This window comes from Mastomys coucha, unplaced genomic scaffold (assembly GCF_008632895.1).
Source record: "Mastomys coucha isolate ucsf_1 unplaced genomic scaffold, UCSF_Mcou_1 pScaffold21, whole genome shotgun sequence".
Classification (NCBI taxonomy): Eukaryota; Metazoa; Chordata; class Mammalia; order Rodentia; family Muridae; genus Mastomys; species Mastomys coucha.
The window spans coordinates 175070637-175094431 of NW_022196904.1; the positions used below are offsets into that span (position 1 = coordinate 175070637).

At 45.9% G+C, this 23795-nt stretch overlaps 1 protein-coding gene across 4 annotated transcripts in view; it reads right to left on the minus strand.

Moving 5' to 3' along the window:
- Dnmbp (dynamin binding protein) overlaps positions 1-23795 on the minus strand; it is a 94529-nt gene that overhangs the window by 12740 nt on the left and 57994 nt on the right. For 3 of the 4 annotated variants that reach the window (XM_031390396.1, XM_031390395.1, XM_031390397.1), the window contains 7 exons: positions 15379-15572; positions 14680-14779; positions 10599-10746; positions 9960-9977; positions 9184-9383; positions 7945-8075; positions 6997-7101 (listed from right to left, as the gene is read on the minus strand). In XM_031390396.1, the coding sequence (XP_031246256.1) occupies positions 6997-7101; positions 7945-8075; positions 9184-9383; positions 9960-9977; positions 10599-10746; positions 14680-14779; positions 15379-15572 (896 nt within the window). Of the gene's footprint in view, positions 1-6996; positions 7102-7944; positions 8076-9183; positions 9384-9959; positions 9978-10598; positions 10747-14679; positions 14780-15378; positions 15573-20489; positions 20641-23795 lie in introns of those variants that run through there. The other variant, XM_031390399.1, reaches the window with a different exon arrangement.

A 23795-nucleotide genomic window follows, 5' to 3' on the forward strand; every position in this document is an offset into this window, starting at 1 on the left:
ACCCCTTAAATCTATGAAAGCAAATGGTGGAAGGAAAGGAGTCAAATAGTTCAAGGCCTGAAAGTGGGAACAATAAAGAAAACCCAAACCGAGGGAAATGTGGACATAAAAAAATAAGAACTCATCAGGAACCTCAGGCAAGGTTCACCAATGAAGTACAGAAGGTTCTCAATCACTGCAGACAAGACAGAAGAAATGGGTACCTTGGTCAAGGACAATGTTAAATCTAAGACTCCAGGCATAAAGCATCCAGGAAATCTGGGACAGGATGAAACGACTAAATATGAGAATAATAGGTCTAGAGGAAAGAGACGAAACCCAGGGCAAAGGAATGGAAAATATTTGCAACAAAATCATAGAATATTTCATACCCTAAAGGAGGAGATGTCTATCAAGGTACAAGAAGTTTATAGAATCCCAAATACACTGGACCAGAAAAGAAATCCCCCTCTGCTCATAGGAATCAAAACACTAAATGTACAAAACAAAGACAGAACATTAAAAGCTGCAGGGGAAAAAGACCAAGTAACATATAAAGGCAGACCTATTAGAATAACACCTGACTGCTCCCTACCAACCTCCTGCTTCAATTTTCCAAGACAGGGTTTCTCTGTGTAGCCCTGGCTATCCTGGAGCTCACTCTGTAGACCAGGCTGGCCTCGAACTCAAAGATCCACCTGCCTCTGCCTCCACTTCCCAAGTGCTGGGATTAAAGGTGTGCACCACCACTGCCCAGCAACACTTGACTTCTAACAGTCAGAAGGGCCTGGACAGATGTTCTACAAATTGTAAGAGATCCCACAGATCCCAGCCCAGGCTACTGTATGCAGCGAAATGTTCAATCACAATAGAGGTAGAAATGCTTTCCCAAGATAAAACCGAATACAAGCAGTAATATCCGTAAGTCCAACCCTACTGAAGGTGCTATAGATAGAGGACTTCAACCTTAAGAGGTTAATCCCACTCAAGAAGACACAAGGAATAAAGAATCTCAGGCCAGCAAAACAAAAGGGGGAGGAAAGCACACAAGAACAAAATAACAGGAACCAGCAAACACTGCTCCCTGACAACTCTCAACACTCAATTCCCCAATGAAAAGCCACAGACTGACAGAATGATTGCAAAGCCAGGATCTGTCCTTCTGAGGCAGCCAAGAGACACACCTCGACAGGAAGGGCCGACATCACCTCAGGGTAAAGGATGGAGAGAGGTTCCAAGCCAATGGACCTAGGTATAGCCATTTTATACCTGACAAAAGTAGACTCCAAAGCAAAACTATTCAGAAGAGACAGGGAAGGGCACTACATGCTAAAAGGAAAAATCCAACAAGAGGACATTGTGATTCTCAACGTCTGTGCACCAAACACAAGGACACTCAAGTTCTCAAAAGGAACAAACAGTACTACAGCTTAAGTCATGTATTGATGCTCACACTCGGACAGTGGGAGACTACAATGGAAGTCCTACTCAGCAATGGACAGGACATCCCAACAAAAACTGAGCAGAGAAATACTGGAGCTCACAGACGTTATAAACCAAATGGACCCAACAGACATCTACAGAACATTTCACCCAAACACAAAAGAATATGCCTTGTTCTCAGCACCCCACGGAGCTTTCTCTGAAGCTGAGCACATATGCAGACATTAAAATAAGGCTCAGCAGCTGCAAGAAAGCTGAAACGACATCCTGCATCCCATCTGACCACGACGGATTAAAGGGGGGGTCAGCATCCACAGAAACAACACAAAGCTTACACACTGAGACTGAACAGCTCTCCACTGAATGAGAAATGGGTCAAGACAGAAATTAAGAAAGAAAAGCTTTCTAGAATTGAATGAAAATGAAAACACAACCTACCTGAACTCAGGGACACAATGAAGGTGTTAGTTCTAAGAGGTAGAGGCATAGCACTAAGTGCCTACATAAGGAAAAAAAAAATCATACCCAGAAAGAATAGATGTCAAGAAATAAACTCAGGTCTAAAATGAATAAAATAAAAACAACAACAAAACAAACAAACAATCAGTGAAAAACAGAGTTGGTTCTTTAAGAATCAGTAAGATTGACAAACCCTTATCCAAATGAACTAAAGGTGGAGAGAGAACATCCAAATTAATGAAAGTAGAAGTGAACAGGGGGCATAATAGCAGACACTGAGCAAATCCAGAGAATCAGAAGGACATACTTTTAAAAAAACCTGTACGCCACCAAATTAGAAAATCATTTAAAAAAAAAAAGATAATTTTCTTGTCAACTCAAGTTCAGATACGCAATTCCAACATCCATGCTCTAGTGAAATAGAAAGAAGCAGTCTTTAAAAGTCTCCCAACCAAAACTGAGCCCAGGGCCATGTGATTTTAGTGCAGAATTCTACCAGGCTTTCAAAGAAGAGTTAATGCCAACACTCCTCAAATTATTTCACAAAATACAAACAGAAGAAACATTGCCCCAATTTGTCTTATAAGGGTAGTTACTCTGATACCTAAACCTGGTAAAGATCCAACAAAGAGAATTACAGACTAATTTCCCTTATGAACATAGATGCAAACATTCTTAATACTGCAATAAAATACTTACAGACTCCAAGAACACATCAAAAAGATCAATGACCATGATCAAGTAAGCTTTATCCCAGAAATGTAAAGATGGAGCAACATATGTAAATTGATAAAAGTTATTGACCATGTAAACAAGCCGAAAGACAAAAACCACATGGTCATCTCATGAGATGGAGAAAAAGCCTTTGACAAAATCCAACACCCCTTCATGATAAAAATCCTGGAGAGATTAAGCATACAGGGACATACCTTGACATAATTAAGGCAGTTTGTATCAAGCCCACCATCAAATCAACTTAAGTGGAGAGAAACTCAAAGCAACTCTGATAAAATTAGGAACAAGACAGAGTTGCCCACTCTCTCCACACCTGTTCAATGTAGTGCTTGAAACTAGAGCAATAAGACAACTGAGGAAGAGCAACGGGATACAAATAGAAAGAGAGATACAAAAGTATCTTTATATGCAGATGGCATGATAGATATATAAGTAACACGAAACATCCCACTGGGAAACTCCTACAGCTGACAAATAGTTTAAGTGAAGTGGCAGAATATAAAATTAACTCATAAAAATCTGTAGCCCTCTGATATACAAATCACAAACGGACTGAGAAGAACTCATGAAACACCATCCTTCACAATAGCCTCAAAAATAGAAAATATTTTAGGGTAACACTAACCAAGCAAGGGGAAGACTTGTAAGACTAAAACTTTTAAGACACTGAAGACAGAAATTGAAGGAGATAAAAGGAGATGGAAAGATCCCTCATGCCCATGACCAGCAGGATTAACATAGTAAAAATGGCCATCCTACCATTCTACAGATTCAACACAATCCCCATCAATCCTAACACAATTCTTTACAGATCTCGAAAGGTCAATTTTCAGCTAAAACAATTCTGAATAATCAAAGAACTGCTGGTTGTATCACCATTTCAATTTCAAGTAATATTACAGAGCTTAAAACATCAGAGTATTGGTACAAAACCAGACATGTGATCAACAGAATCAAATTGAAGACCCAGACATATGTCCACACATCTATGGACTCTTGATTTTTGATAAAGAAGCCAGAAATACACACTGGAAAAAAGATGGCATTTTCAATGAAAGGTGCTGGTCAAATGAAGAATGCAGAGAGATCCACACTTATCATCCTGTCCAAAACTCAACTCCAAATGGATCAAAGACTTCAACATGAGAGCAGAAACACTGATCTGAGAGAAGAGAAAGTGAGGGAGAGTCTGGAACTCTGGCACAGGGGAAGACTTTCTGAACTGAACACCATGATCACAGGCACTAAAGTTAACAATTAATAAATGGGACCTCAAGAAATGGAGACGCTTCTGCACAATGGCGGACACCATCATTAGGACAAAGCTGAACCTACAGTATGGAAAGGAAATTTACCAGCTACACATCTGATAAAGGGCTGATATCCACAATATATAAAGAACTTAGGGTGCTGGGCGGTGGTGGCACACACCTTTAATCCCAGCACTTGGGAGGCAGAGTCAGGCAGATTTCTGAGTTTGAGGCCAGCCTGGTCTACATAGTGAGTTCCAGGACATCCAAGGCTACACAGAGAAACCCTGTCTCAAAAAACCAAACCAAACCAAACCAAACAAACAAAAATCCCATAAATCTTAAAAGAAAAAAAAAAAAACATTTAATTATAGGGCTAGAGAGATGGCTCAGTGGTTAAGAGCACTGACTGCTCTTTCAAAGGTCCTGAGTGCAAATCCTAGCAACCACATGGTGGCTCACAGCCATCTGTAATGAGATCTGATGCCCTCTTCTGGGGTATCTGAAGACAGCTACAGTGTACTTATGTATAATAAATAATAAAATAAATCTTAAAAAAAAAAATTTAAAAAGAAATGTCCAACATCCTTAGCCATCAGGGAAATGCAAATCAAAACTTCTTGGAGATTTTATCTTACGCCAGTCAGAATGGTAGAGATCAATAAAACAAGTGACAGCTCACACTGGTGAGAAGGACACTCGTGGAGTAAGGGGGACACTCATGCATTGCTGGTGGGACTGCAAACTCATGAAGTCATTATGGAAATCAGTGTGGCAGCTCATCAGAAAGATGGGTGTAGATCCAGCTACGCCAGTGTGGGGCAGATCCACAGAGGATGCTTCATTCTACCACAGGGCACGTGCTCAGCCACGTCCATTGCTGCTCTATTCATAACAGCCAGAAACAACTTAGATGTCAACCAATGCATGAATGGATAAGGAAAATGTGGCTTATTACACAATGGAATATTACTCCACTGTTAAAAAAAAAAAATGAATTCATGAAATTCCCAGGTAAATGGATGGGACTAGAAGACCATCACCCTGAGTGAAGTGAGCCAGACCCAGAAAGACAAACATGGTGTGTGTTTGCTTATATGTTAGCTGTTAAGTCAGAGAAATGAGCTCAGTCTGTAGATCCACAGAGGTTAGGTGGGGGGTATGGGACTGGGGAGAGGGAAAGGCCTTCCTAGGAAGGGGAATAGAAGAATAGATACGGACGGGCTGGGGGCGGGGCAGGGACAAGGAAATGGGGTGGGATGGGAAGATCAAACATGGAGGGAGAAGGAAGAGTGGGAAAGGGGAAAGGCTAAAATTAAGGGTCATTTAAAGGGTCATAGGCAAACCTAATAAGTAGAAGCTTCCTAAACTATGTATGTATAATGAAGGCAATTGGAATGAAGTCAACAAATGACAGGGAAAACAGGGCCCCAGCTGGACATCTCTCATCACCAAATGAAGCTTCAGTCCTGGAAATGGGTTGCATTTAATTAAGTTGTTGGCCAAGGGGGTCCATGGAACCCCCCAAACCCAGGCTGTTGAAAAGGCTCTCCACAAACTGGTGGTGAGACCTAACGCTGAAAAGAACATGTAGACAACTCACTGAGCATGGGGGAGTAGAGCTAGTGCCTGCCCAGAGCCTCACTCCTGCCGGCTACTGCTCTTGGAAAGTCCTCTGTATGCTACCGAAGGACAGCCATGAGTACCACCCAGCTACAAGTGCTCTGACCCACGGTCTCCTGCACATGAGACAGATACCCCTGTACAATGGTAGCACAACGCTCGTGAGAGTAACCAACCAGTATCAGATCTAAGGCCGCTCCATGAGTTAGAACCCATGCCTGATGCTGCTTGGGTGGCCAAGAACTAAGACTAGATAGATAGCCAGGGGCTTTAGGGGAAAATCAAATACTACTCTTCTACAAAAGGAACATGGCAATCAAATGATTCCTAGTGACATTCTGCCATACTCATAGATCAGTGCCTTGCTCAGCCACCATCAGAGAAGCTTCCTCCTGCAGCAGGTGGGGACAGACACAGAGACCCACAGCCAGCCATTATGCAGAGAGTTAAAGATCTCAGATCACCCAGCCCTGCCCCTGCCCTAAGGAACGGGAACCCCGAGGAAGAGGAGGTGGGAGGAGAGTAAGAGTCATCGGGATGGAGGAGCCCAAGGAGACAAGGCACTCTAAACACAGTAGAACGGAGCACACATGAGCTCACAGAGATGGAGGCAGTGTGCCTCACTGTGAATCAGGTCCCCATGAGCAACAGGGGTCTCTACTAGGCAGAGTCCTAAAGAAGTGCACACACGGTCCGGCCCTAACCCTGGAGCTATCCCCAGGTGATGACCACGTACAAATGAAAACTAGTTCTCTCCCAGGGAGTCTAAGCAGTAGATGCCAACACAGAGTGGCATCTTTCGAGAGTCCTAGTCTTATAATGTCAGGTCAGGACTTTTTTAAAATTAATGTTAATTTTTGCTTTACTTTTATTTCAGTTATTTGTTTATTCATTTTTTGGTGTTTTGAGACAGGGTTTTTCTGTCTGGTATTTGCTCTGTAGACCAAGCTGGCCCCAAACTCACAGAGGTCTGCCTGCCTTTGTCTCCCACTGCTGAGATTAAAGGCATGTACCACTACTGCCTGGCTTCATTATTATTGTTGTTATTGTTAATACTATTTTAAGCCCTCTGGGTTTTGCATTTTTATGGAATTCCTGAATGTGCAAACAAGTATTTCTCTTTATCTCAGTTTCTTGTGACTTTTTGTCTCTTTTGTCCTATTCCAATTTGTCTGGTTCTATTTTATTTTACTTTTATCTTTTAGATGCCTATTGTTTTCTAATGAAGATAGAAAGGGGTGGATTTGGATGGGAGGGGAGGAAGAACCAGGAGAAGTAGACAGAGGGGAAACCATGATCAGAATATATTGTATAGGAAAAAAGTATCTATTTTCAATAAAGTGCTTATCTTTTAGAATGTGCTAACTAGCGAATAACTCAGTAAAAAATAAAAGGTACCCCATGGAAAAACGTTTGTTCAATCCAGACCGCTTTTGTTAAACAATGTCCTGGGTGAGCAAGTAAATGGCAGAAGACTGTCCCTAACTACGGCGACGGCAACACTCACCCGTATATGCTGGAGGTAGAGGGACAGGTCTCGGATAAAAGACTTAATCAATCTCTCCTGCATCCGGAAGTTCTTTTCTGTCTCTTCAAATACTTCATCTTTTAGCTGTTCAAGGGGAGGAATGCTTTAGAGACTCTGGACTTGCACTTAGCAGACCTCCACCAAAACTGTAAACCCGCAGCGTCCCTGACTCCCATGAAGCTGGCTTTGGAACCTGTCTCTGAGACTCTGAATTCCGAAACACACGTGGACCTGCCTACTTCCTAACTCACTTCACAGCCTGGTGTCCCAGTGGGGTCGCTGCCCTCTCCATCCCTGGCACTGCCGCATCTGCCCACCAGGCCCTTCCCTAGTACTTGCTTCAGCCTGGCGGCCCCTCCCCACCCCCTCCCCAAAGGGTCAGATGAACTCAGGTTCGGAAGCACGTTTTCACTGAACTGTTTAAGTGCAACAGTGTTCAGAAACAAAGTGTGGGTCATGGCAAGTGAGTCCCTTCTGCCGTACACCGTCTGAGCTGTTACTATCTGTATGTGGCACACGGGATGATATGTGGAGACTTCCAGGTGTGCAACTGCCAAGCTGCGGTTCAAATTGCTCAAGCTCCTTCTTTCATGGTTTCCTCTTTGTAGCAGAAGGCATCCATGTAGATGATCTTTTAAATCCCTTGCAGCTTAATATGTCTGCATTGTGGATCAGGTTCCCCAAGTAGACTATAAGCATCTTAGAGGTACGAAGACCACAGCGACTCTCGTATGCTGGCCCCGCTGGTCTCCTAATTTGCCTCTGTACAGATTATAAGCAGCTTGCTAGCTGCAGGGCCCCGTGTCCGCTAACTGGCAACACCAGAGGAGGCACCAAGAAGTGTCCCTTGCCAACTCACGCCAAAGCTGCCCTCGGGACACTGCAGAGCTGTCAAAGACAGGCTGGGCCTGCAAGCGAGGGGCTCACCTGCGGAGCGAAACCAGTGAGGTGTTTCAGGTGGCTGCTAACGCGGCTGGACTTCTTGATGATGGAGTGTATGTTCAGCTTGGAGATCTTCTCCATCAGGCTGTCTTCATCCCCTTTGCGGTACTTAAGCACTAGGATACAAGCCCAGGCCACTGGTCAAGAGAGCCCCTCCCCACGCCTGAACCCAGTGAGCCCAACAACCCAGAAACACAAGGGTTTTCTAAAACAGAACAAAAAGTGAAGTTAATCCAAACAGCAACGAGTGCTTGTCTTCAGTAACTTATAATTGAACCAAGTATTTGTCTGAAGAACCAGTCAGAGGCGTGGCTCCCTCGGCAGAGAGAGACTGGCGGCCAGGAAAGGGGCTGGGAATAGGAGGAGAGGCAGCAGAGCCAGTAGGCTGGGGCCGGGGAATCTCTGAGTTCAGTGCTCAGGTCTGTCACTAATCAAGGTTCAGCTTTATAAAAGCCACTTCACCTCTCCGAGCTTACTGCTTTGCATCATCCAAGGTTAGTATATGATGGCTGCATATAAAATGAGATATTTATGTACAACGACCTCACACAGAACAGCCAGTGCCACACGCCAGGCATACTTGCAGAAAGCTCTGGAGACTGTACTCGGTGTGGAATGGTGATGTGGAACAGAAAGGACACCCTGCCACTGTGCAAAAGGACATCATGTCAGGAAGCTGTGCCTAAACGAAGGGCCCCCATGGCAGAGAGCTCCAACAGCCACAGCGCCACTCCTTACTGTGGTGATGTGACAGAGGCGGAGGCAGGAAGTATTGTTTTCTTGTAGATTCCAGCCCAGGGCACAACAACAGGGAGAAGGCCAGGCTGCCACACTACAGGGCCTGACTCAGGGTAATCTCCACGCTGTGCCTGTTGAGCACTCATTCAGTGAGAGACGTCACAGGAGAGAATAAAGCAACCCAGCTCACTCTATGGGGGAACGAGTGGGCGTCTGTTAGCTGATGGGTGGTGATAAGGGGAAGAACCTGTGGTTATCACGGCCTAGTTCACCTACACACCTCCTACAGAGGCATTTTCTGCCCCACTGCTGACTGCTCAGTCATCCCTGCTGTATGTTCAACTGTCCAGAGCGACGCTTGTTATCACTGCCCTGTCTCTCCATTACCGTTTCTCCTCCCAGCGCCATCACACCAGGCCCTGCCTGGCCTAGCTTTTGGGAAGTAATTCTTTAGAGAAAAGCCTACAGTAATTGCACCTTTCTTACCTAGATCCTTCCGGCGTTTGTACTCATTAATGTTAACATTGATTTCCTTGACGGCGAGGACCGCGTTGGTTAAAGGCACTTTATCCGGGTGGGATTCTGGGGTGGAATTCAGCAACTCCATTAGCAGCAGTGGGTAACGCATTATTCTTTGTACGGGTTTGATGAGGAAGGAGCCCAGGTTGATATAATTGGTGCATCCCCTGGAAAAGCAAGCAGAAAAGGACTCTAGTCAACGGCCAACACCGAAAGGCCTCTGGGCATCACCTGCTATCCCTAAAGACAGCTTGCTCTTTGACTCTGCATCTGGGTTGCATTCATTCAACAAATACAGTCCTGTACCGCACAGTAATGGCTGTGCCCTGAGATATTCGCTATTAGGTGACTATGCGGTACTGATCCCACAGACTGCACTACACACAGTGTGGCAGCCACGGTGCCCCCAAGGGTATGAGCTTTGGGAACCACTGTCATACAGCTAGACACCATGGACTCAGAGTTGCTCCATGGTGTGTGGCTGTATTTATTGGGCACCTTATGATTATTAAGCACTATTATAGGTGCTTAATAGTGACCAAAAGCTATCCTCGTGGTGGGAGGAAAACAAACAGTAAGCAAATGAATATACAAAGTGGTATTTGGCGGTAAGTGCTATGAAAAAAATGGCCAAGTAAGCCTGGATTTCTGTCTATAAAGAAATGAAAGCAGCCTTCTAAGGGCTGGAAGAAGTTCACCTAGTAAACGGTGTGTGCACCCAGCACTAGGCGGAGGGGACTTACCATTCATGGTACAGGCTCCTGCAGGTGCAAGCGTGAGGGGGAAAAGAGAGAGTGCATTAGAGACAGTACCATCTTCTCACTGTTATCACAACAGGCCTACTCCGTAGACAAAAGCCACAGGGGACAGAAGAAAACTGTGGACACCAATTAGACAGTAAGCTGCCATCTTCCCGGCCACCTCCTGCCTAAAAAGGCTGGCTCAGTTTGAGAAAGATAGGATTCCCTGATTCCTTCCTTCCTTCCTTCCTTCCTTCCTTCTTTCCTTCCTTTTTTCCTTCCTTCCTTCTCTCCTTCTTTCCTTCTTTCCTTCCAACAAGGTCTCACTATATCGCACGGGCTGGCCTGAAACTCACTATGCAGACCATGTTGGACTTGAACTCACTGCAGTCCCGCCTCAGCCTCCTAGTGCTGAAACTAGAGGCATGAGTCGCTATCTCTGTCTTGCTCTACAAGGGACACACTCAGGAAGTCACCTAAGATTTCCATTACATAATGGAAACTAGCAAGCTACAGCACAGGACACATAATAATGAACCCCTTATGTGTACAATAATGTTGGCAGGCAGATATCACAAAAAGATCTAAACATAGAGGACATCTGTGGGAGCCATGCGGGGGGGAGACCATCGAAGCTCCTACTTGAGATCAGCCAAGTAGTCTTGAAGATGCTTCTGGACCCTCTCGTCCTTCTCGTAGATTTCTAGCAGGGAAATGGCCTCATCATGGTTCTGGCAGTAAACCCTGTACGTCCCCTCAAGTTCTTCCCGGTGATCAAGAAACACGGGTCCTTTGGAGCACACACAAACATATACTAACGTCAGGACTCTGCTCAGTATCCGAAATACAAAGTATAGCAACAAATGTTATGGTCGCTCAAATCTGTCTACTACAAGAAACAATAAGACAATCCATCAAATTAATAAATACCCCTGTAATAGCTTAAACTATAAATTATTCAAGCGACAAGTGAAAGGACTGTCACCCAGGTATTTTTTTCAGAGCATTGTGTTTACAAACTCTGCCTTGACACAGCTTCCAGCCCTGACTATGAAAGCAGAGACTAGCATCTACACTCTCCAAGTCGTCATGTGACCAGGCCACATGACCCTCTTGTTCTCTGCTCTCCAGGAACATAGACACAAGGATGAAGAAATGCCCCGTCCCCCAGCACACACACAGCAGTGGTTTCTAACTCTGTGGGAACACAAGGGTGCGGTGATCTACGATCCTACTTTACTCTGCGATACGATGGTGCTTTGCTTATTTGAGGATTTAAAAAAAATTTTTTTAGTTCGTTTGGCTACATGTATGTATGTGCACTATGTGTGTGCCTGGTGCCCACAGCTGTCAGAAGAGGGCATCGGATCCCCTGAAACTAGAGTTACAGACACTTGTGAATCACCATGTGGATGTTGAGAATCAAACCCAGGTCCTCTCTCTACAGAAACAAGTGCCATCTGCCCTGAGCTACCACGCCAACCAGCCCCTCTCGTGCGCTTTCTGCCTGTGATGCAGAAATGAGCTTGGCCATCCCCACACGTTCACTCACTCTGTGACAGAGGTAAGCAACTAGAAACGGCATTTATGTCTGGCTGAGTGGAATCAAAACTAAAGGTAAATAAAATAGTCGGATGTGACATGAACTGATGTCGGTGACAAAATCTCAGGTTACTGTTTTCCTACAGTCACACTTAAAGTGACTGCTGAATTTCAGCTAAGAATAAATGAATGAGTAAGCCAATATGTGATCTTTCTTTTCTATACAGATTCATAGACTATGAGCAATCTTCTCATAGGCTAACTGGTCTACAGCCCGTCAGGCATAGCACTGACCCTCATTTAAGTTTCTACACAATAGCTCATTAATTTTATTTATGTGTGTGTGTGCATCTTCTGGTTCTTACAGAAGGCAGAAGAGGGCATCAGATCCCCTGGAGTTACAAGCAGTGGTAAACCACACAGCATGACTGCCCGGAGCTCAACAGCGGGTGTTCTCAACTTGGGCACCATCTCTCCAGCCCACAGTGAGAACAGCCGCCTCAACTCTCTGCCTTATTACAAGTATTCTTCCCTCCATCCCCTCTCTCTGTGTAATTTGCTAATGGCTTCACGATGCTTTAATTTACCTTTCTTAGCCTTCCAGATCCTCCTCTCAAGCTCTTGTCCACTTATTACCTACTGAGGACTTGGCCTAGAGGCAGGCTTGAAGGCCAGCCTTGAGGCTGTCTGCCGCTGGAGCTGTGATGTTCTCATGCTGCTGGCCCCCTTCCACATCACTACCGCCATCTCTGCCCCTCTTCACGAGGCTAAACCTCCTGCCTGCATCTGACCCTTTCTGTTCCTAAGGCCATATGCTACTTTCCCATAATTCCTTCAGCATGTCTGGGCCTGCCATCTAAACTTCTTGTTTGACTTAAAGAATGAAAGGGAGAATTACATTTGAACACAGGTGCTACCGTGCAGGTGCAGGCTGGGCTACTCTTAAGTCCTCACTTGGCTGATGTAAGAGTAGCTGATGTGTCCGCTCAAACCCCTTGTAGGGCCAACACCTGTCACTAACAGGGACATCCTCACCTGGAAAGTTCTAGGAGACAAAAACACCTCGTGCCAGAAGCAACCCTCCCAAACCTTAAAGCAAAGCTCCCCTTGTAAGAACTTCAACTTGCCTGTTCACGAAAGGATTGCTCACTGCCCTCAGCGATACGCAGCTAAGACCACAGTCCGGGACGATGCTTGTATGGGGACCCTCTTAACCAGGAGGTCATCTGAGCCCTGACTGTGTCTGTCCACGTCACCCCATGCTCCCACTACCCATCTTCTAAGAGTGCAGACCCTCAAGTCCTAAACACCAGCTGGCACCTAAGACGAGTCTGACATAAGTAGGAGCAGAGGAGACTCATGCTGGTGAAGGCATCGGGGACTCACTCTGGTGAAGCCTGTTAAGCAGGGCAATCCAAGGGCCCAAACATAGCCCATAATGGAAGAAAAACGGGCCATTAGTCCTCTTTAGACGTCAGCTAAATCTCTTCCCTCTTTCCTAATTTCAACAGACCGCCTGCAGGTACGTCAAACGCACGGCATGATCTTCCACACCAGCCTTCCTTCGTGTCTTATTACTGAGTCCAAGCTGGGTCTCGTGACTCCCCCATGCATTCCCTCCTCACCTCCACACGAGTACCGAGTACCCAGGCTTTACTTTCTAATAGCTCAACAATAATAACAACAGCACTAAACCAGCATACACTGTACTCCGTGAGATGGAGTTTAACCATATGAACCTGAGTCTGAATGGCAGGCCTATGAATTATGAGCCATGTGACCATGGGCGAACTTCCTCCCCATTGTCTGTTTGACCACCTCAGCCTCGAAGGGCTGTTGTTGGGACTCTCTGAGATCCAGGCAGGCCGCCCATGCACTGGCTGCAGCCCACGGCCTTTCCCCCATGCCTTGAGGAAGGCAAGCCCTGACCCTGCTTTGATGGCCCCCGTGGCATCGTCTAAGCTGGCAGCATGACCCTACACTCTTTCTAACAGTCTTTAGACACAGACGTAGAAACAACCACCAGGAAACAACAAAGAGAAACCAAATGGAGTTCTGAAAAAAACGTCTGCACACTTAAAAAGACTTTCTTTTATCTGTTTGAAACAGCACCTTGCTACATAGTACTGACTAGCCTGAAGCTCTCTATGAGACTAGACTAGCCAGAAGCGGGCTTCAGCCCTCTGCCTCCAACTGCAGATGTGTACCCCATGACTAGCTAAAATGGCAGAGGGACCTCTTTGCTAGATGCTGTTGAGTTTAACGGGGCAGCTATCACTGTGAAGGGCTAGTCTGTTTCCACTAAAACAGCAGTATCACAGTACATCCCCTATCATGACATCCCCACAGAATATGGCAGAAGGGATGGAGGGCCACTTCTGAGATCAAGCCATCCCAGGTGTTCCCCCATGCTTGGCTCCTTCTGGTGACTCTGGACCCATCCATTTGTGAAGAGTCCACAGAGAGGCTCCCATGACAAGGAATGGTGCCTGAGAGCCAGAGACAACAATCTAGCTCCAGCCCCAAGTGAATACTACGCTAGGGCCATTCATCTTAGCCACTTCTAGTCTCTACCCACAGGGCCTATGAAATGCATGTTTACTGCCGAAAAGTTGCTAAGTGTCCACTTCCGTACACGGGGCAATGGGAAATGGATAAGCACTCTAAGTTATAAAAATGAATGTTCTTTGAATCGTTTTTATAAATTATCCACAAAAAGATTTAAAATTTTGAAACAGGGTCTCATGTAGTTCAGACTGGCCTCAAACTTGCTATGTAGCTTAGGATAACCTTAGGTATCCTTCCTGCCGATACCACCTGTGTTTACAGGTGTGCACAACATCTTAGCAACAATGACACTGTAAATCACTACCTGGGAGATATATATATATATATACAGAACTGAAATATAAGTTTCTTTTTCAAAAAGGTAACTATTACTATAGTGTATTCTGATATTTTCCATTTATCTTATTGAAAAATAGTGACCCACTAAGTTGATTTCATAACCCTCCAGTCTGAAAACATCATAATTCTGTGTGATATCACATCAAAGCTGACTGAGGTAAAAGAGAAAACAGGGAGATTACAACCTTTGCACCATTCCCTCCTATACCACCCGGCCTCAGAAGGGCCTCTTCTCCCACCACACCTGAGGCCAAACAATGGCATGCGCTCATACCTACAGCATCGGTGACTTCCAAGGCTGCCAGCAATTGCTTTGAGACTTTAATCACTGTTTGCATATTTCCAAAAAGTCCTTCAAAATCAACGTTTGGTACCTGAGCAAGAGGGACAAAGCGTCAAGATGCATGGAGATGAAGTTAATGACATCACTCAAATCAGGAACATTTCTCCCAGGTCATCTGCCTAACTTCTGCCTCATTTCTAGAACAAAGGCATCCAGAAACATCTTTGTGGTCATCCATTGTCTCTAACTAAGCTGTAGTCCGGCTCCAGAGTATCCCCCTAGGGTTCGCGTGTTAAAGACCTGGGGGTTACCAGGAGGTGGGTCTTTCAGCAGATGGGGACTACTTGGAGGAGAGCATGGCACTGAGGAGCTAGCGGAGGCCCCGCCCCTTCTCATTCTGCTTCCGGGATGCCAGGATGAAGCAGCTTCATCCTACTGCACTATCCCTGCCGCAATACGCTGCCTCGCCACAGGCTCAAAAGCAACAGCGCCAACCAACCCCAGGCGTAAACCTGAAAGTGTGCCAAGGTAAGCCTGTCCTCTCTGTTGGCTCTTTATTCCTTCAGCACTGAGCTGCTCACTCTCCAACTATGTTACTACAGCAGAAGACGGCCTCATTCCAATCCCAATGCTTCGAGTGTAAAAGACCACACTGATGGGCGGTCGGTCAGGCTGCCTCCCGTCTCCCACCTGTGCCTGCTGCAGGGGCACCATGACCCTCTCAATGCACATCTCCAGATCCCGGATGTAGTCTTTCTCCGTCTGCAAAAGCTCAGTCACCACCTTGGCCCTCTTCTCCAGCATCCTCTGCTCTGGCTTTTCAGTGGACACGGACCCAGAGGAGGTGGCCAGAGATGAAGACTGGGAAGAGAGGAGCGTCATGTCTGGAAGGGAAAAGACGACCATGAGCAGCTGTGTGGACGGAGGCCCCTCCAGCACTTTGAACCAGGAAGCAGTGTTCTAGGAGGGCCAGGGCTTTCCCTCCTGAGGACAGCCAGGAGATCTGATCAGCTGCAAACACTGGCAAGGAGTTCAGCAACCTCTCTCTGCGGGGGCTATCCACCAAGTATGCAGGATCCTTTTCATCTTGTCCCCAAAAGAAGCATGATCCAAAAGAGGACAGTGTGCTCTCTCTTCATAAAGAGCTACGAAGAGAGCTAGCTAGCTCTTCGTAAAGTCGTAAGGAAGGCCAGCCTGATCAAGAACTAATTTTATTCAATCAGATATAAAACCTGTTCTATAACCTCTGCAGCAAAGCTACCAAGCTGGGAAGTGAGGACAGTGACACAGCGCATTAAGAATATTAATCTGGGACAGTGAGATGGCTCGCCTGGTAAACCCACTTGCTGCCAATAGACTAGAGTCTATTCCCTGGGACCCACAGTGTAGAAGGGAGAGACCCGACTCATGTCATCTTCAGAACTCTACATGCTTGCTACTGTGGCACATGCGCACCACACACATGCACACACAAAGCACATAAATAAATGTGATAAAATATTTTAAACACTATGAGAAAATTGTAGGCAAAAAATTAATGATAAAAAAGAATATTATGAGAAAGATATAACAGTGCCCACTTGGGAAGGGAAAGGGATTGTCGACTTGAGATGTGAGGAGTCACTGGGATTCACACAGTGAGATTTGGGAAAGATTTGTCTCCCTGGCCAAACAGTATGAAGATGGATAACTCACATGGTCTTAAAAGGCAGATATAAAACACTATAGACATTAAGTTCTTTAATCAAATTTAATCTTCAAAAGTCCTGCCTGGTATGGTGGCTCATGACTTTAATCCCAACACTCTAGAGACAAAAGCAGGGAAGAGGAGGTCTCTGGGATCCTGAAGGACAGCCTAGTCCAGAGAGCAAGTTCCAGTCTACTCAGGGTTAGCCATACTGGGACGTTTTCTAAAGAAGAAAAATAATCCTGTCATAGGCACTTATATCTCCTGATACTTGGATGCACAGGAGGAGACAGACGCATGAAGAAATGAGGAAGCATTTGCTCATTTAAGAAACTGAAATAAAAATAAATGGAAGAAAGATAGCTGTGAAGCAACCCAGTTTCTTTTACATTCTAAGACCAATTTGAAAATGACAGATTTGCTAAGTCAATGCATCATGCTATCTGGGCACAGTTCAAAGCAGCAGAAACAGTTCCCATGGCTGGCCTTTCCCCAAAAATCTTTCCTGCTGCCCCTAATCCTAAGAAGTTAGGAATGTCAGTGTTTACGAATGGGGGCGGGAGACATCTTGCATTGCAAAGCAAGGAGGTCCTGGCAGAGGCGCAGGGGGAGGGGGAGATCCTAACAAAGACAAGGCGGCCAGGGAGGGGCAGCCAGCCCGACCAACCAGGACAACTTCGGTATCAAAATTAAGTCAGCTCCAATGCAGTATAACCCAGTGAATCAAACAGGAACAGGGAGCCCACACCCCTAGCACACACGATGGGGAGGAAGTCTCTCTCTGGGTGCAAGTCAAACTGCAAGAACCAGAAAATAGACAGGTTTTAAAAAAAAAAGGCATCTTTTCAAGCCACGGGCAAATTATCAGTAGAGGGCGGGTGCGGTATATATGCCTCTGAGCCCAGCTTGGTCTACACAGAGGATTCCTGGCCAAAAACAAACAAACAAACAAACACCCCAAATCATCAGCAGATGATGCTGGTGATAATGGCGGGGTTGAGATGATCAGGATCTTTGCATAGTTTTAAATTAATGATTATACATTACATGTTAATTTTAAAAATGAAAACAAACAAAAAACTGTGACTACACAGTAGAGAAAGGACACCTTGACCCAGTCATCAAAATCAGGGTCACTAGTAAGGGGCAAACATATGGCTTCCAAATATGCCTGGAAACATCACACACCCCTTTTGCAGTATCTTAGTCACAAATGTTGGTTTTGAAATGAGTCTTGAGAAAACATCAAACTCAAATTGGGAATGTACATTCTTCAAAAAGAATGTCATGGAAAAAAGAATTCCGAGGATAGTATTCAAACATAACTGGCCATTCTGTGCTGGGTCCTGATTTGAAGAAGCAGTTCCAGCGTTGGGCTGGGCTGGAGAGCAGCTGTAAATTAGATAAGTGACTACATCAAGGTAAAATCTCCTGCAGGAGTGGCTCCCTTATGGTCTCACAATAAATACCCATTCTTACTATGCAGACAGTTTGCTTGTGCCAGGCCCTGAGTTTTACCCTTCCCAGGCACACAGCACATGCAATCAACTCTCAGGGAAAAAAACAAAACAAAACAAAACAAAAAAAAACAAAAAAGAAAGCACAGAAAGAGAAAGAATGAAAATGTTAAACTTAAGAGTGCACAGGGAAGCCAAGCAGTGGCTGCACACACCTTTAATTCCAGCACCAAGGAGGCAGAAACAGGTGGATCTCTGAGCTGGAGGCCAGCCTGGTCTACAGAGTGAGTTCCAGGACAGTTAGGACTACACAGAGAAACCCTGTCTGGGAAAACCAGCTAACCAACCAATGAGTGCATAGGGAGTTCCTGGTACCATGACAATCTTCTTTCTATAAGTTGTATTATTCAATACATTTAAAAACAACAGCCCACAGCAGCTAATATCTTTCTTGAACTTTATGTCATGATGAGTGTCACATTTCAAACATCCTCATCCATCGCAGTGCTAAGGTATCATTCAGAAATCAGCTGCACCATACATTCATACATTCAGCTGGTTTACTGCTGTGCTGGGAAGGGGCTGGCTCAGAAATCAGCTGCACCATACATTCAGCTCGTTTACTGCTGTGCTGGGAAGGGGCCAGGGCCTGGCCCGGGTTAGCTGACACTTTCTTACCCCACCCTTGTAGGAAAATCCTTTAAATGAAACTGTTTTAAGTTCTCTTTGTGGCCAGACTTTGTGGTACTTGTCTAGGCTTTTGGTTTGGTTTTTTTGATTGCTTTGGGGTTTTGTTGTTGTTGTTGTTGTTTTGTGTTTGTGAGAGACAGGGTTTTCTGTGTAGCCTTGGTTGTGCTAGAACTCTATTTTTATGCCAGGATGGCCTCGAACTCACAGAGATCCTTTTCAAAGGATCTCAAATTCAAAGTGATAGGTTCTTATTCCCAAGTAGCTCAGCTCTTGTTAGTGGCACACTGACAAGAGAAACTCACTAACCCAAGACTATAAAACTCCACATGGGAGCTACCTTACGCATACTATCCCTGAACTCACTCACTATGCCAAAGCTTTAGGGTTTGTGGTAGTTATCACTCCTACTTCACAAATTAAAAACCTAAGCTTGAGCAGAGTGACTGGCTTGTCCAAGGTTCTGTGGAAACACCAGCTCTAGGAATATCCTAAAAAGATTTAAGTCCAAATGCTGTGCATTTATTTAATCCTGGGCCACTTTAACTGCACTCTTGTGGGACTCACAGGTGGAGCAGCCTGGGGAAGAGCCTCTCTTCTTCAAGTCTTTAGCCTCCCCTGGAAAGTTTCCCTCCTGGAAATCAAAGACCTATTACTCATCAGCCAGAAGCCGGCAGCCATGCTAGGAGATTCAGATTTTATTTATATTAAAAGTGAGAAAACTATATCCTAGCCATTATTTCTTCAAGCTTCCGTAATGGAGATGACACATTTTTCTCCGTCCAGAATGCTTTTTTTGCCCCCAGCTAGGCTCTTGGCTACTCAAGACAAAAAACAAACAAACAAACAAAAACAAGAAAATCCAAACCCTGTTATTTGATAAGATAAAAGAATTCTGTCTGCAAAAGTGCAGTTTCCTTGGAGCCCCTCCTGAGAATCTGACTCAGCAAATTTGGATGGGACCCAGGAATCTGATTTTTAACAAATCCCCAGAGACCTTACGGCTCCACTGATAACCACTCTCCCGACAAAAAAAAAAACAAAAAAAAAAAACAAAAAAAAACACGTCTGCTTTGAAATCACTCCAAATGTAAAACTGTTTGTTATCCTTTTAACCCACACACCTGCTATGAAAAAGTTCGATATAACACAGGGGTTGCAAGTACCACTCCGGGGTGGAGCTCTATGTAGCCTAGGTCGCCGGAGGCCGGACACTGATCAATACCACAAAATGAACCAACAAAAAATTCAGTATTCGAAAAACTAAGTGAGAAAGCACTTCACTTTCAACTAGCTGCAGCGGTGACAGGCTCTGACCCTTACCGTGGGAGTCCCACAAAAGTTCGCCTCTGGGCAAATTCCTCCTCTGTAAAACGAGGAGAAGAAAAGCTCTTTTGCTGAGTGAGTCCTTAGGGGAATTAAACACCTTAACTCAACAAAAGGTAGGTCCTTTTCCCACGGTGGGTGAGACATCAGACGAGGGTGGGGTACATAGACTAGAAAAATGCCCTGGGCATTGGTTCAGAAACCCTACTTTCCTATATGAACTGAATCTGAAAAAGAGCAAGCACACCGAGAAAAGTCAGGTTCCCCCATCAGCCCACCAAAAAATAACTCGTGGGACCAGCGGGCACTTTCTTCTTACAGGTGTTCAGGGGCTGCAGCTGACTGCAAAGTCAGTGGTTTAAAGCAAGGCAAACAAAGTATTTGCAGGGTTTGGGGGTAGTTGCTCCGCTTCCCGCCACTCCCCCCAACAAAAGCCGGTTTTCTGCTGGTCAGCGCGCTACCCCCAGATTCATTTCCACCAGCGGGTGGACCCATAGCTGCGTCCAACTGATAAAGTCAGATGCAAAGCCAGGGCCTGTTCCCTGGCCGAGGGCGGTCGGCTGTGCGCGGGAGGGGAAGCCCAGCGCAGCAGCCCTCACCCCGGGTTCCACGCCCCGCTCTCTGCACCGGGGTCCCCACCATACCTGCAGCCCCGAGGCCACGCGCGCCGACGGCGAGGATCAGCAGAGGAGCCCGAACTTTCCCAGCACCCAGAAAGCTCCTTGGCCCCGCCAGGGCCCACCAAACAGGGTTGGCCCATCCCCCCGGCTTCCCGAATTTCCCTCTGAATCGCCCCAGGCACGCAGGCACGGCCGCGGGGCTGGTGGTAAAGGATGGAGCCGGACTCCAGACCCGCTGGACTAAGCACCCGCGCCTGCGCGCAACCCTTTCCTTGCTGGTCGCTTTCGCTTAGTCCCAGAGCCCTGGAAATTCCAGCTCGAGACTCTATTAGCTCTTTCTTGCCTTTTCAGCCATCTGCTAAACTTCGTTTGGGGAAGCTGTCCTTTCCCCGGAGTGACAGACATCTAGGCAGCACTGTCTACTCAGGTGCTTCCTTCACTCGGCCCTGGTCTCGCCAAGGGGACGCAGCTCTGATGTAGGTGCGCAGGTGGTAGGGCAGCCAGAACCCAGAGCTCGGATAATTGGTACCTGGAGCCCCTTCACATATTACAAACATTGACACTTTAAAGGAATCTAGGGAGAAGAAACCTTCAATGTGTCATTCTGTGAATAAATGAAGAGAAAAGGCGCGGGTGGGGGAGGGGAAGGATGAAAGAAAAACATTGCCACATATTTCTATCCACACACGTATAAAATATAAGTATTCAGAGAAAGCTCTGGAAGGGGGGACATATCTATTTCATCACTGAGTCTGCCTCAGGGAAGTTGAGAGCAAAGGGCATCTGAATCCAAGGTACTTTGGAAATTTTGCTAAGTGCTGGAGATGGAACCCAGGGCCTGGTGCACGACTGGCTAGCTAGCACTCTACCAACCGAGTTACACTGCCAGCACCCAGGAGGGGTTTTGTGGTGTTACAAAAGAGCATAATGAGTTGTTAGGGGGAAAACAAAGTGACATCCCAAGAAGTCAGTTTCACTGTAAGGTGAAGCTCTAAGCAACCAAGAGACCACCTTCAGTGGTGGCCCCTCCCAGAACTGACAAGTACCCGCCTCCCCAGGCTGCAGGGTGAGCCATTGCTTTGAAGGAGCACCTTTGAGTTTTAAAAATTTATTTAAAGGAGCACCTTTGAGTTTTAAAAATTTATTTAAAGGAGCACCTTTGAGTTTTAAAAATTTATTTAAACAGACATTTTTATGTCGCTTAGGAGACATGGAAACACTGCTACAGGCACTTGCCTCCTCTAACAGCCCTGGCGCCGCTGTCACTGTCATTACTGATGACAGTGGTCGAGAAATGGAGTAGCCAACTCAGGACTCCCCATGGGCTGGCCACCTTGGTTTTGCAGCCGCTGCTTTTCTTGCCAGTTGGGACCTAGACGCCACTTTTGGGTTTTGGTAGCCATCTGATGGCTAAGGATGAAGGAGGGCAGTTTTCAAGTCGAATTCTACACAGACCTCACAGCCCCAAGTCAGCCGTCACAACTGCAGAGTGATGCACTTGGTACAGAGGCTGTATTCAAAGGTCTGTCTAGTAAACCTGGGTATAAAGCAAACTGTAAACCCATCGGATAAAATCTGATATGGAGCACAGTGAATATTCACTGACATTCCAGAGATTATGACAGAAACTATGTGGGAGAAGGGGCGAAGGGAGGGGCCTTTCATTTTAAGAATTAAAAGACCAGCAAAGAGAAATATGGACAGTAGATAAATTTTCTCCAGTTCTTACTTTTAGAAGGCTTCTTGTTTATTTATTTATAGAAGTACTCGAACTTGAACCCCAGACCTCAAACTGCGTGTAAACTAGGCAGTTCAGACAGTTCAACCACGTGGTGCCTGACAAGCCTCTCTAACTCCAGTTTCAGGGGCTCTGGCGCCCCCTTCTAGTCTCTGTGGGCACTGCATGCATGTGATGCCAAGGTATACACAAGAGGCAAACCGCCGATACACATTAATTTTTGGGTTTTTTTTACTAAATATAAAATAAAGCTTTTTAAAAAAGCAAGCTTAGAAACCATGGAAACAGAAACAACCGAGTGTTCCTCCAAAGCAGTGTGTGAACAGCTGATGGTTTATCCACACACAGAAACCATTACAGCCATTGAGATTCATCCATAGGGACAGGAGGACGCTCTGTCCGCAGAGAGCTAGGTGAACCCGTGCAAACCTCAAGACTGATCTCCAGCACTTCACAAACCTGGGTGTGGTGGCGCAAAGCTGTACATTCCAGCACAGAGGCAGAGAGTGGAGAGCCAGAACTTCAGCATCATCCTTAGCCACACAGTGAATCTGCAGCCACCCTGGGACACATGAGACTTTATTTTGATAGAAGAGGGGCTGGGGATATAGATGTATAGGTGCCTATGTACTAACATGCAATGATAGTTAATGTGTGTTGCTGAAAACAGTCAGTATACAAACCAGATTATGAAAGAACTGTGGTTTTGCTCAAAAGGGAAAGTTTGTTTTTAATTTTAATTAAATTTTTAATTTTTTTGATTCTGATTGATCTCACTCTCGTGTGTGTGTGTGTGTGTGTGTGTGTGTGTGTGCGCGTGCGCGCGCGTGCGCGCTGTTCTACAGGCTTGTCAAGTGCATGTGAGTATACAGAGACCAGAGGGGATGTCAGAGCCTCAGAAAGTGGAGTTGCAGGTGGCTATGAACCATAATACATGGTGCTGGGAAGGGAACCTGGGTCCTGTGTGCCCTTAACCACTGAGCCATCCCTCCAGCTCCCGGGAAAGGTACTTGAAATGCACATATTTGAAAAAGTGTGGAAGGTGTAGAAATTGTGAGTTTTTGATGTTTGTGTAACATTGATGTCACACACACAGACACACACACACACACAAACTCACAACTCAATAAAGTGGGGAAAGGATGTTTGCTGTAATACAAGCGTATTCTACCACTAACTGTCAGCTACTTTGTCCATCTGTCTCAAACACTTTTTTCACTTTAACAACCTGAGGTGTCTTTCCTGCCCTGATAATCTCTTTAAATTGATGACAAAGCAGGCAGTGAAACCGCTGCTGGGCTGACACCTTGGAAAGGGGAAGGTGGCAGCGGAAACCATCTTGGCTGCCCATCCCGGCTTGCCCTCCTTAGCTTCTGTGTAGATGCAGCCTGTGCAGCAAGCCCTGGAGGAAGCAGCCTCCTCGGAGTCGGCTCTTCCTCACGGCAGACCCGCCTGGAGGACTCAGAAATCCTGGTTTTCTGTATTCCCACGCCTGGCCCCAGCCCACCCACCCAGCCCAGCCCCCACTCTTTTCCTCTGGTACCCACTTTACTTCTGTCTGGAGGCAGTTTGCCCTTTCTCTGTGAAACTGT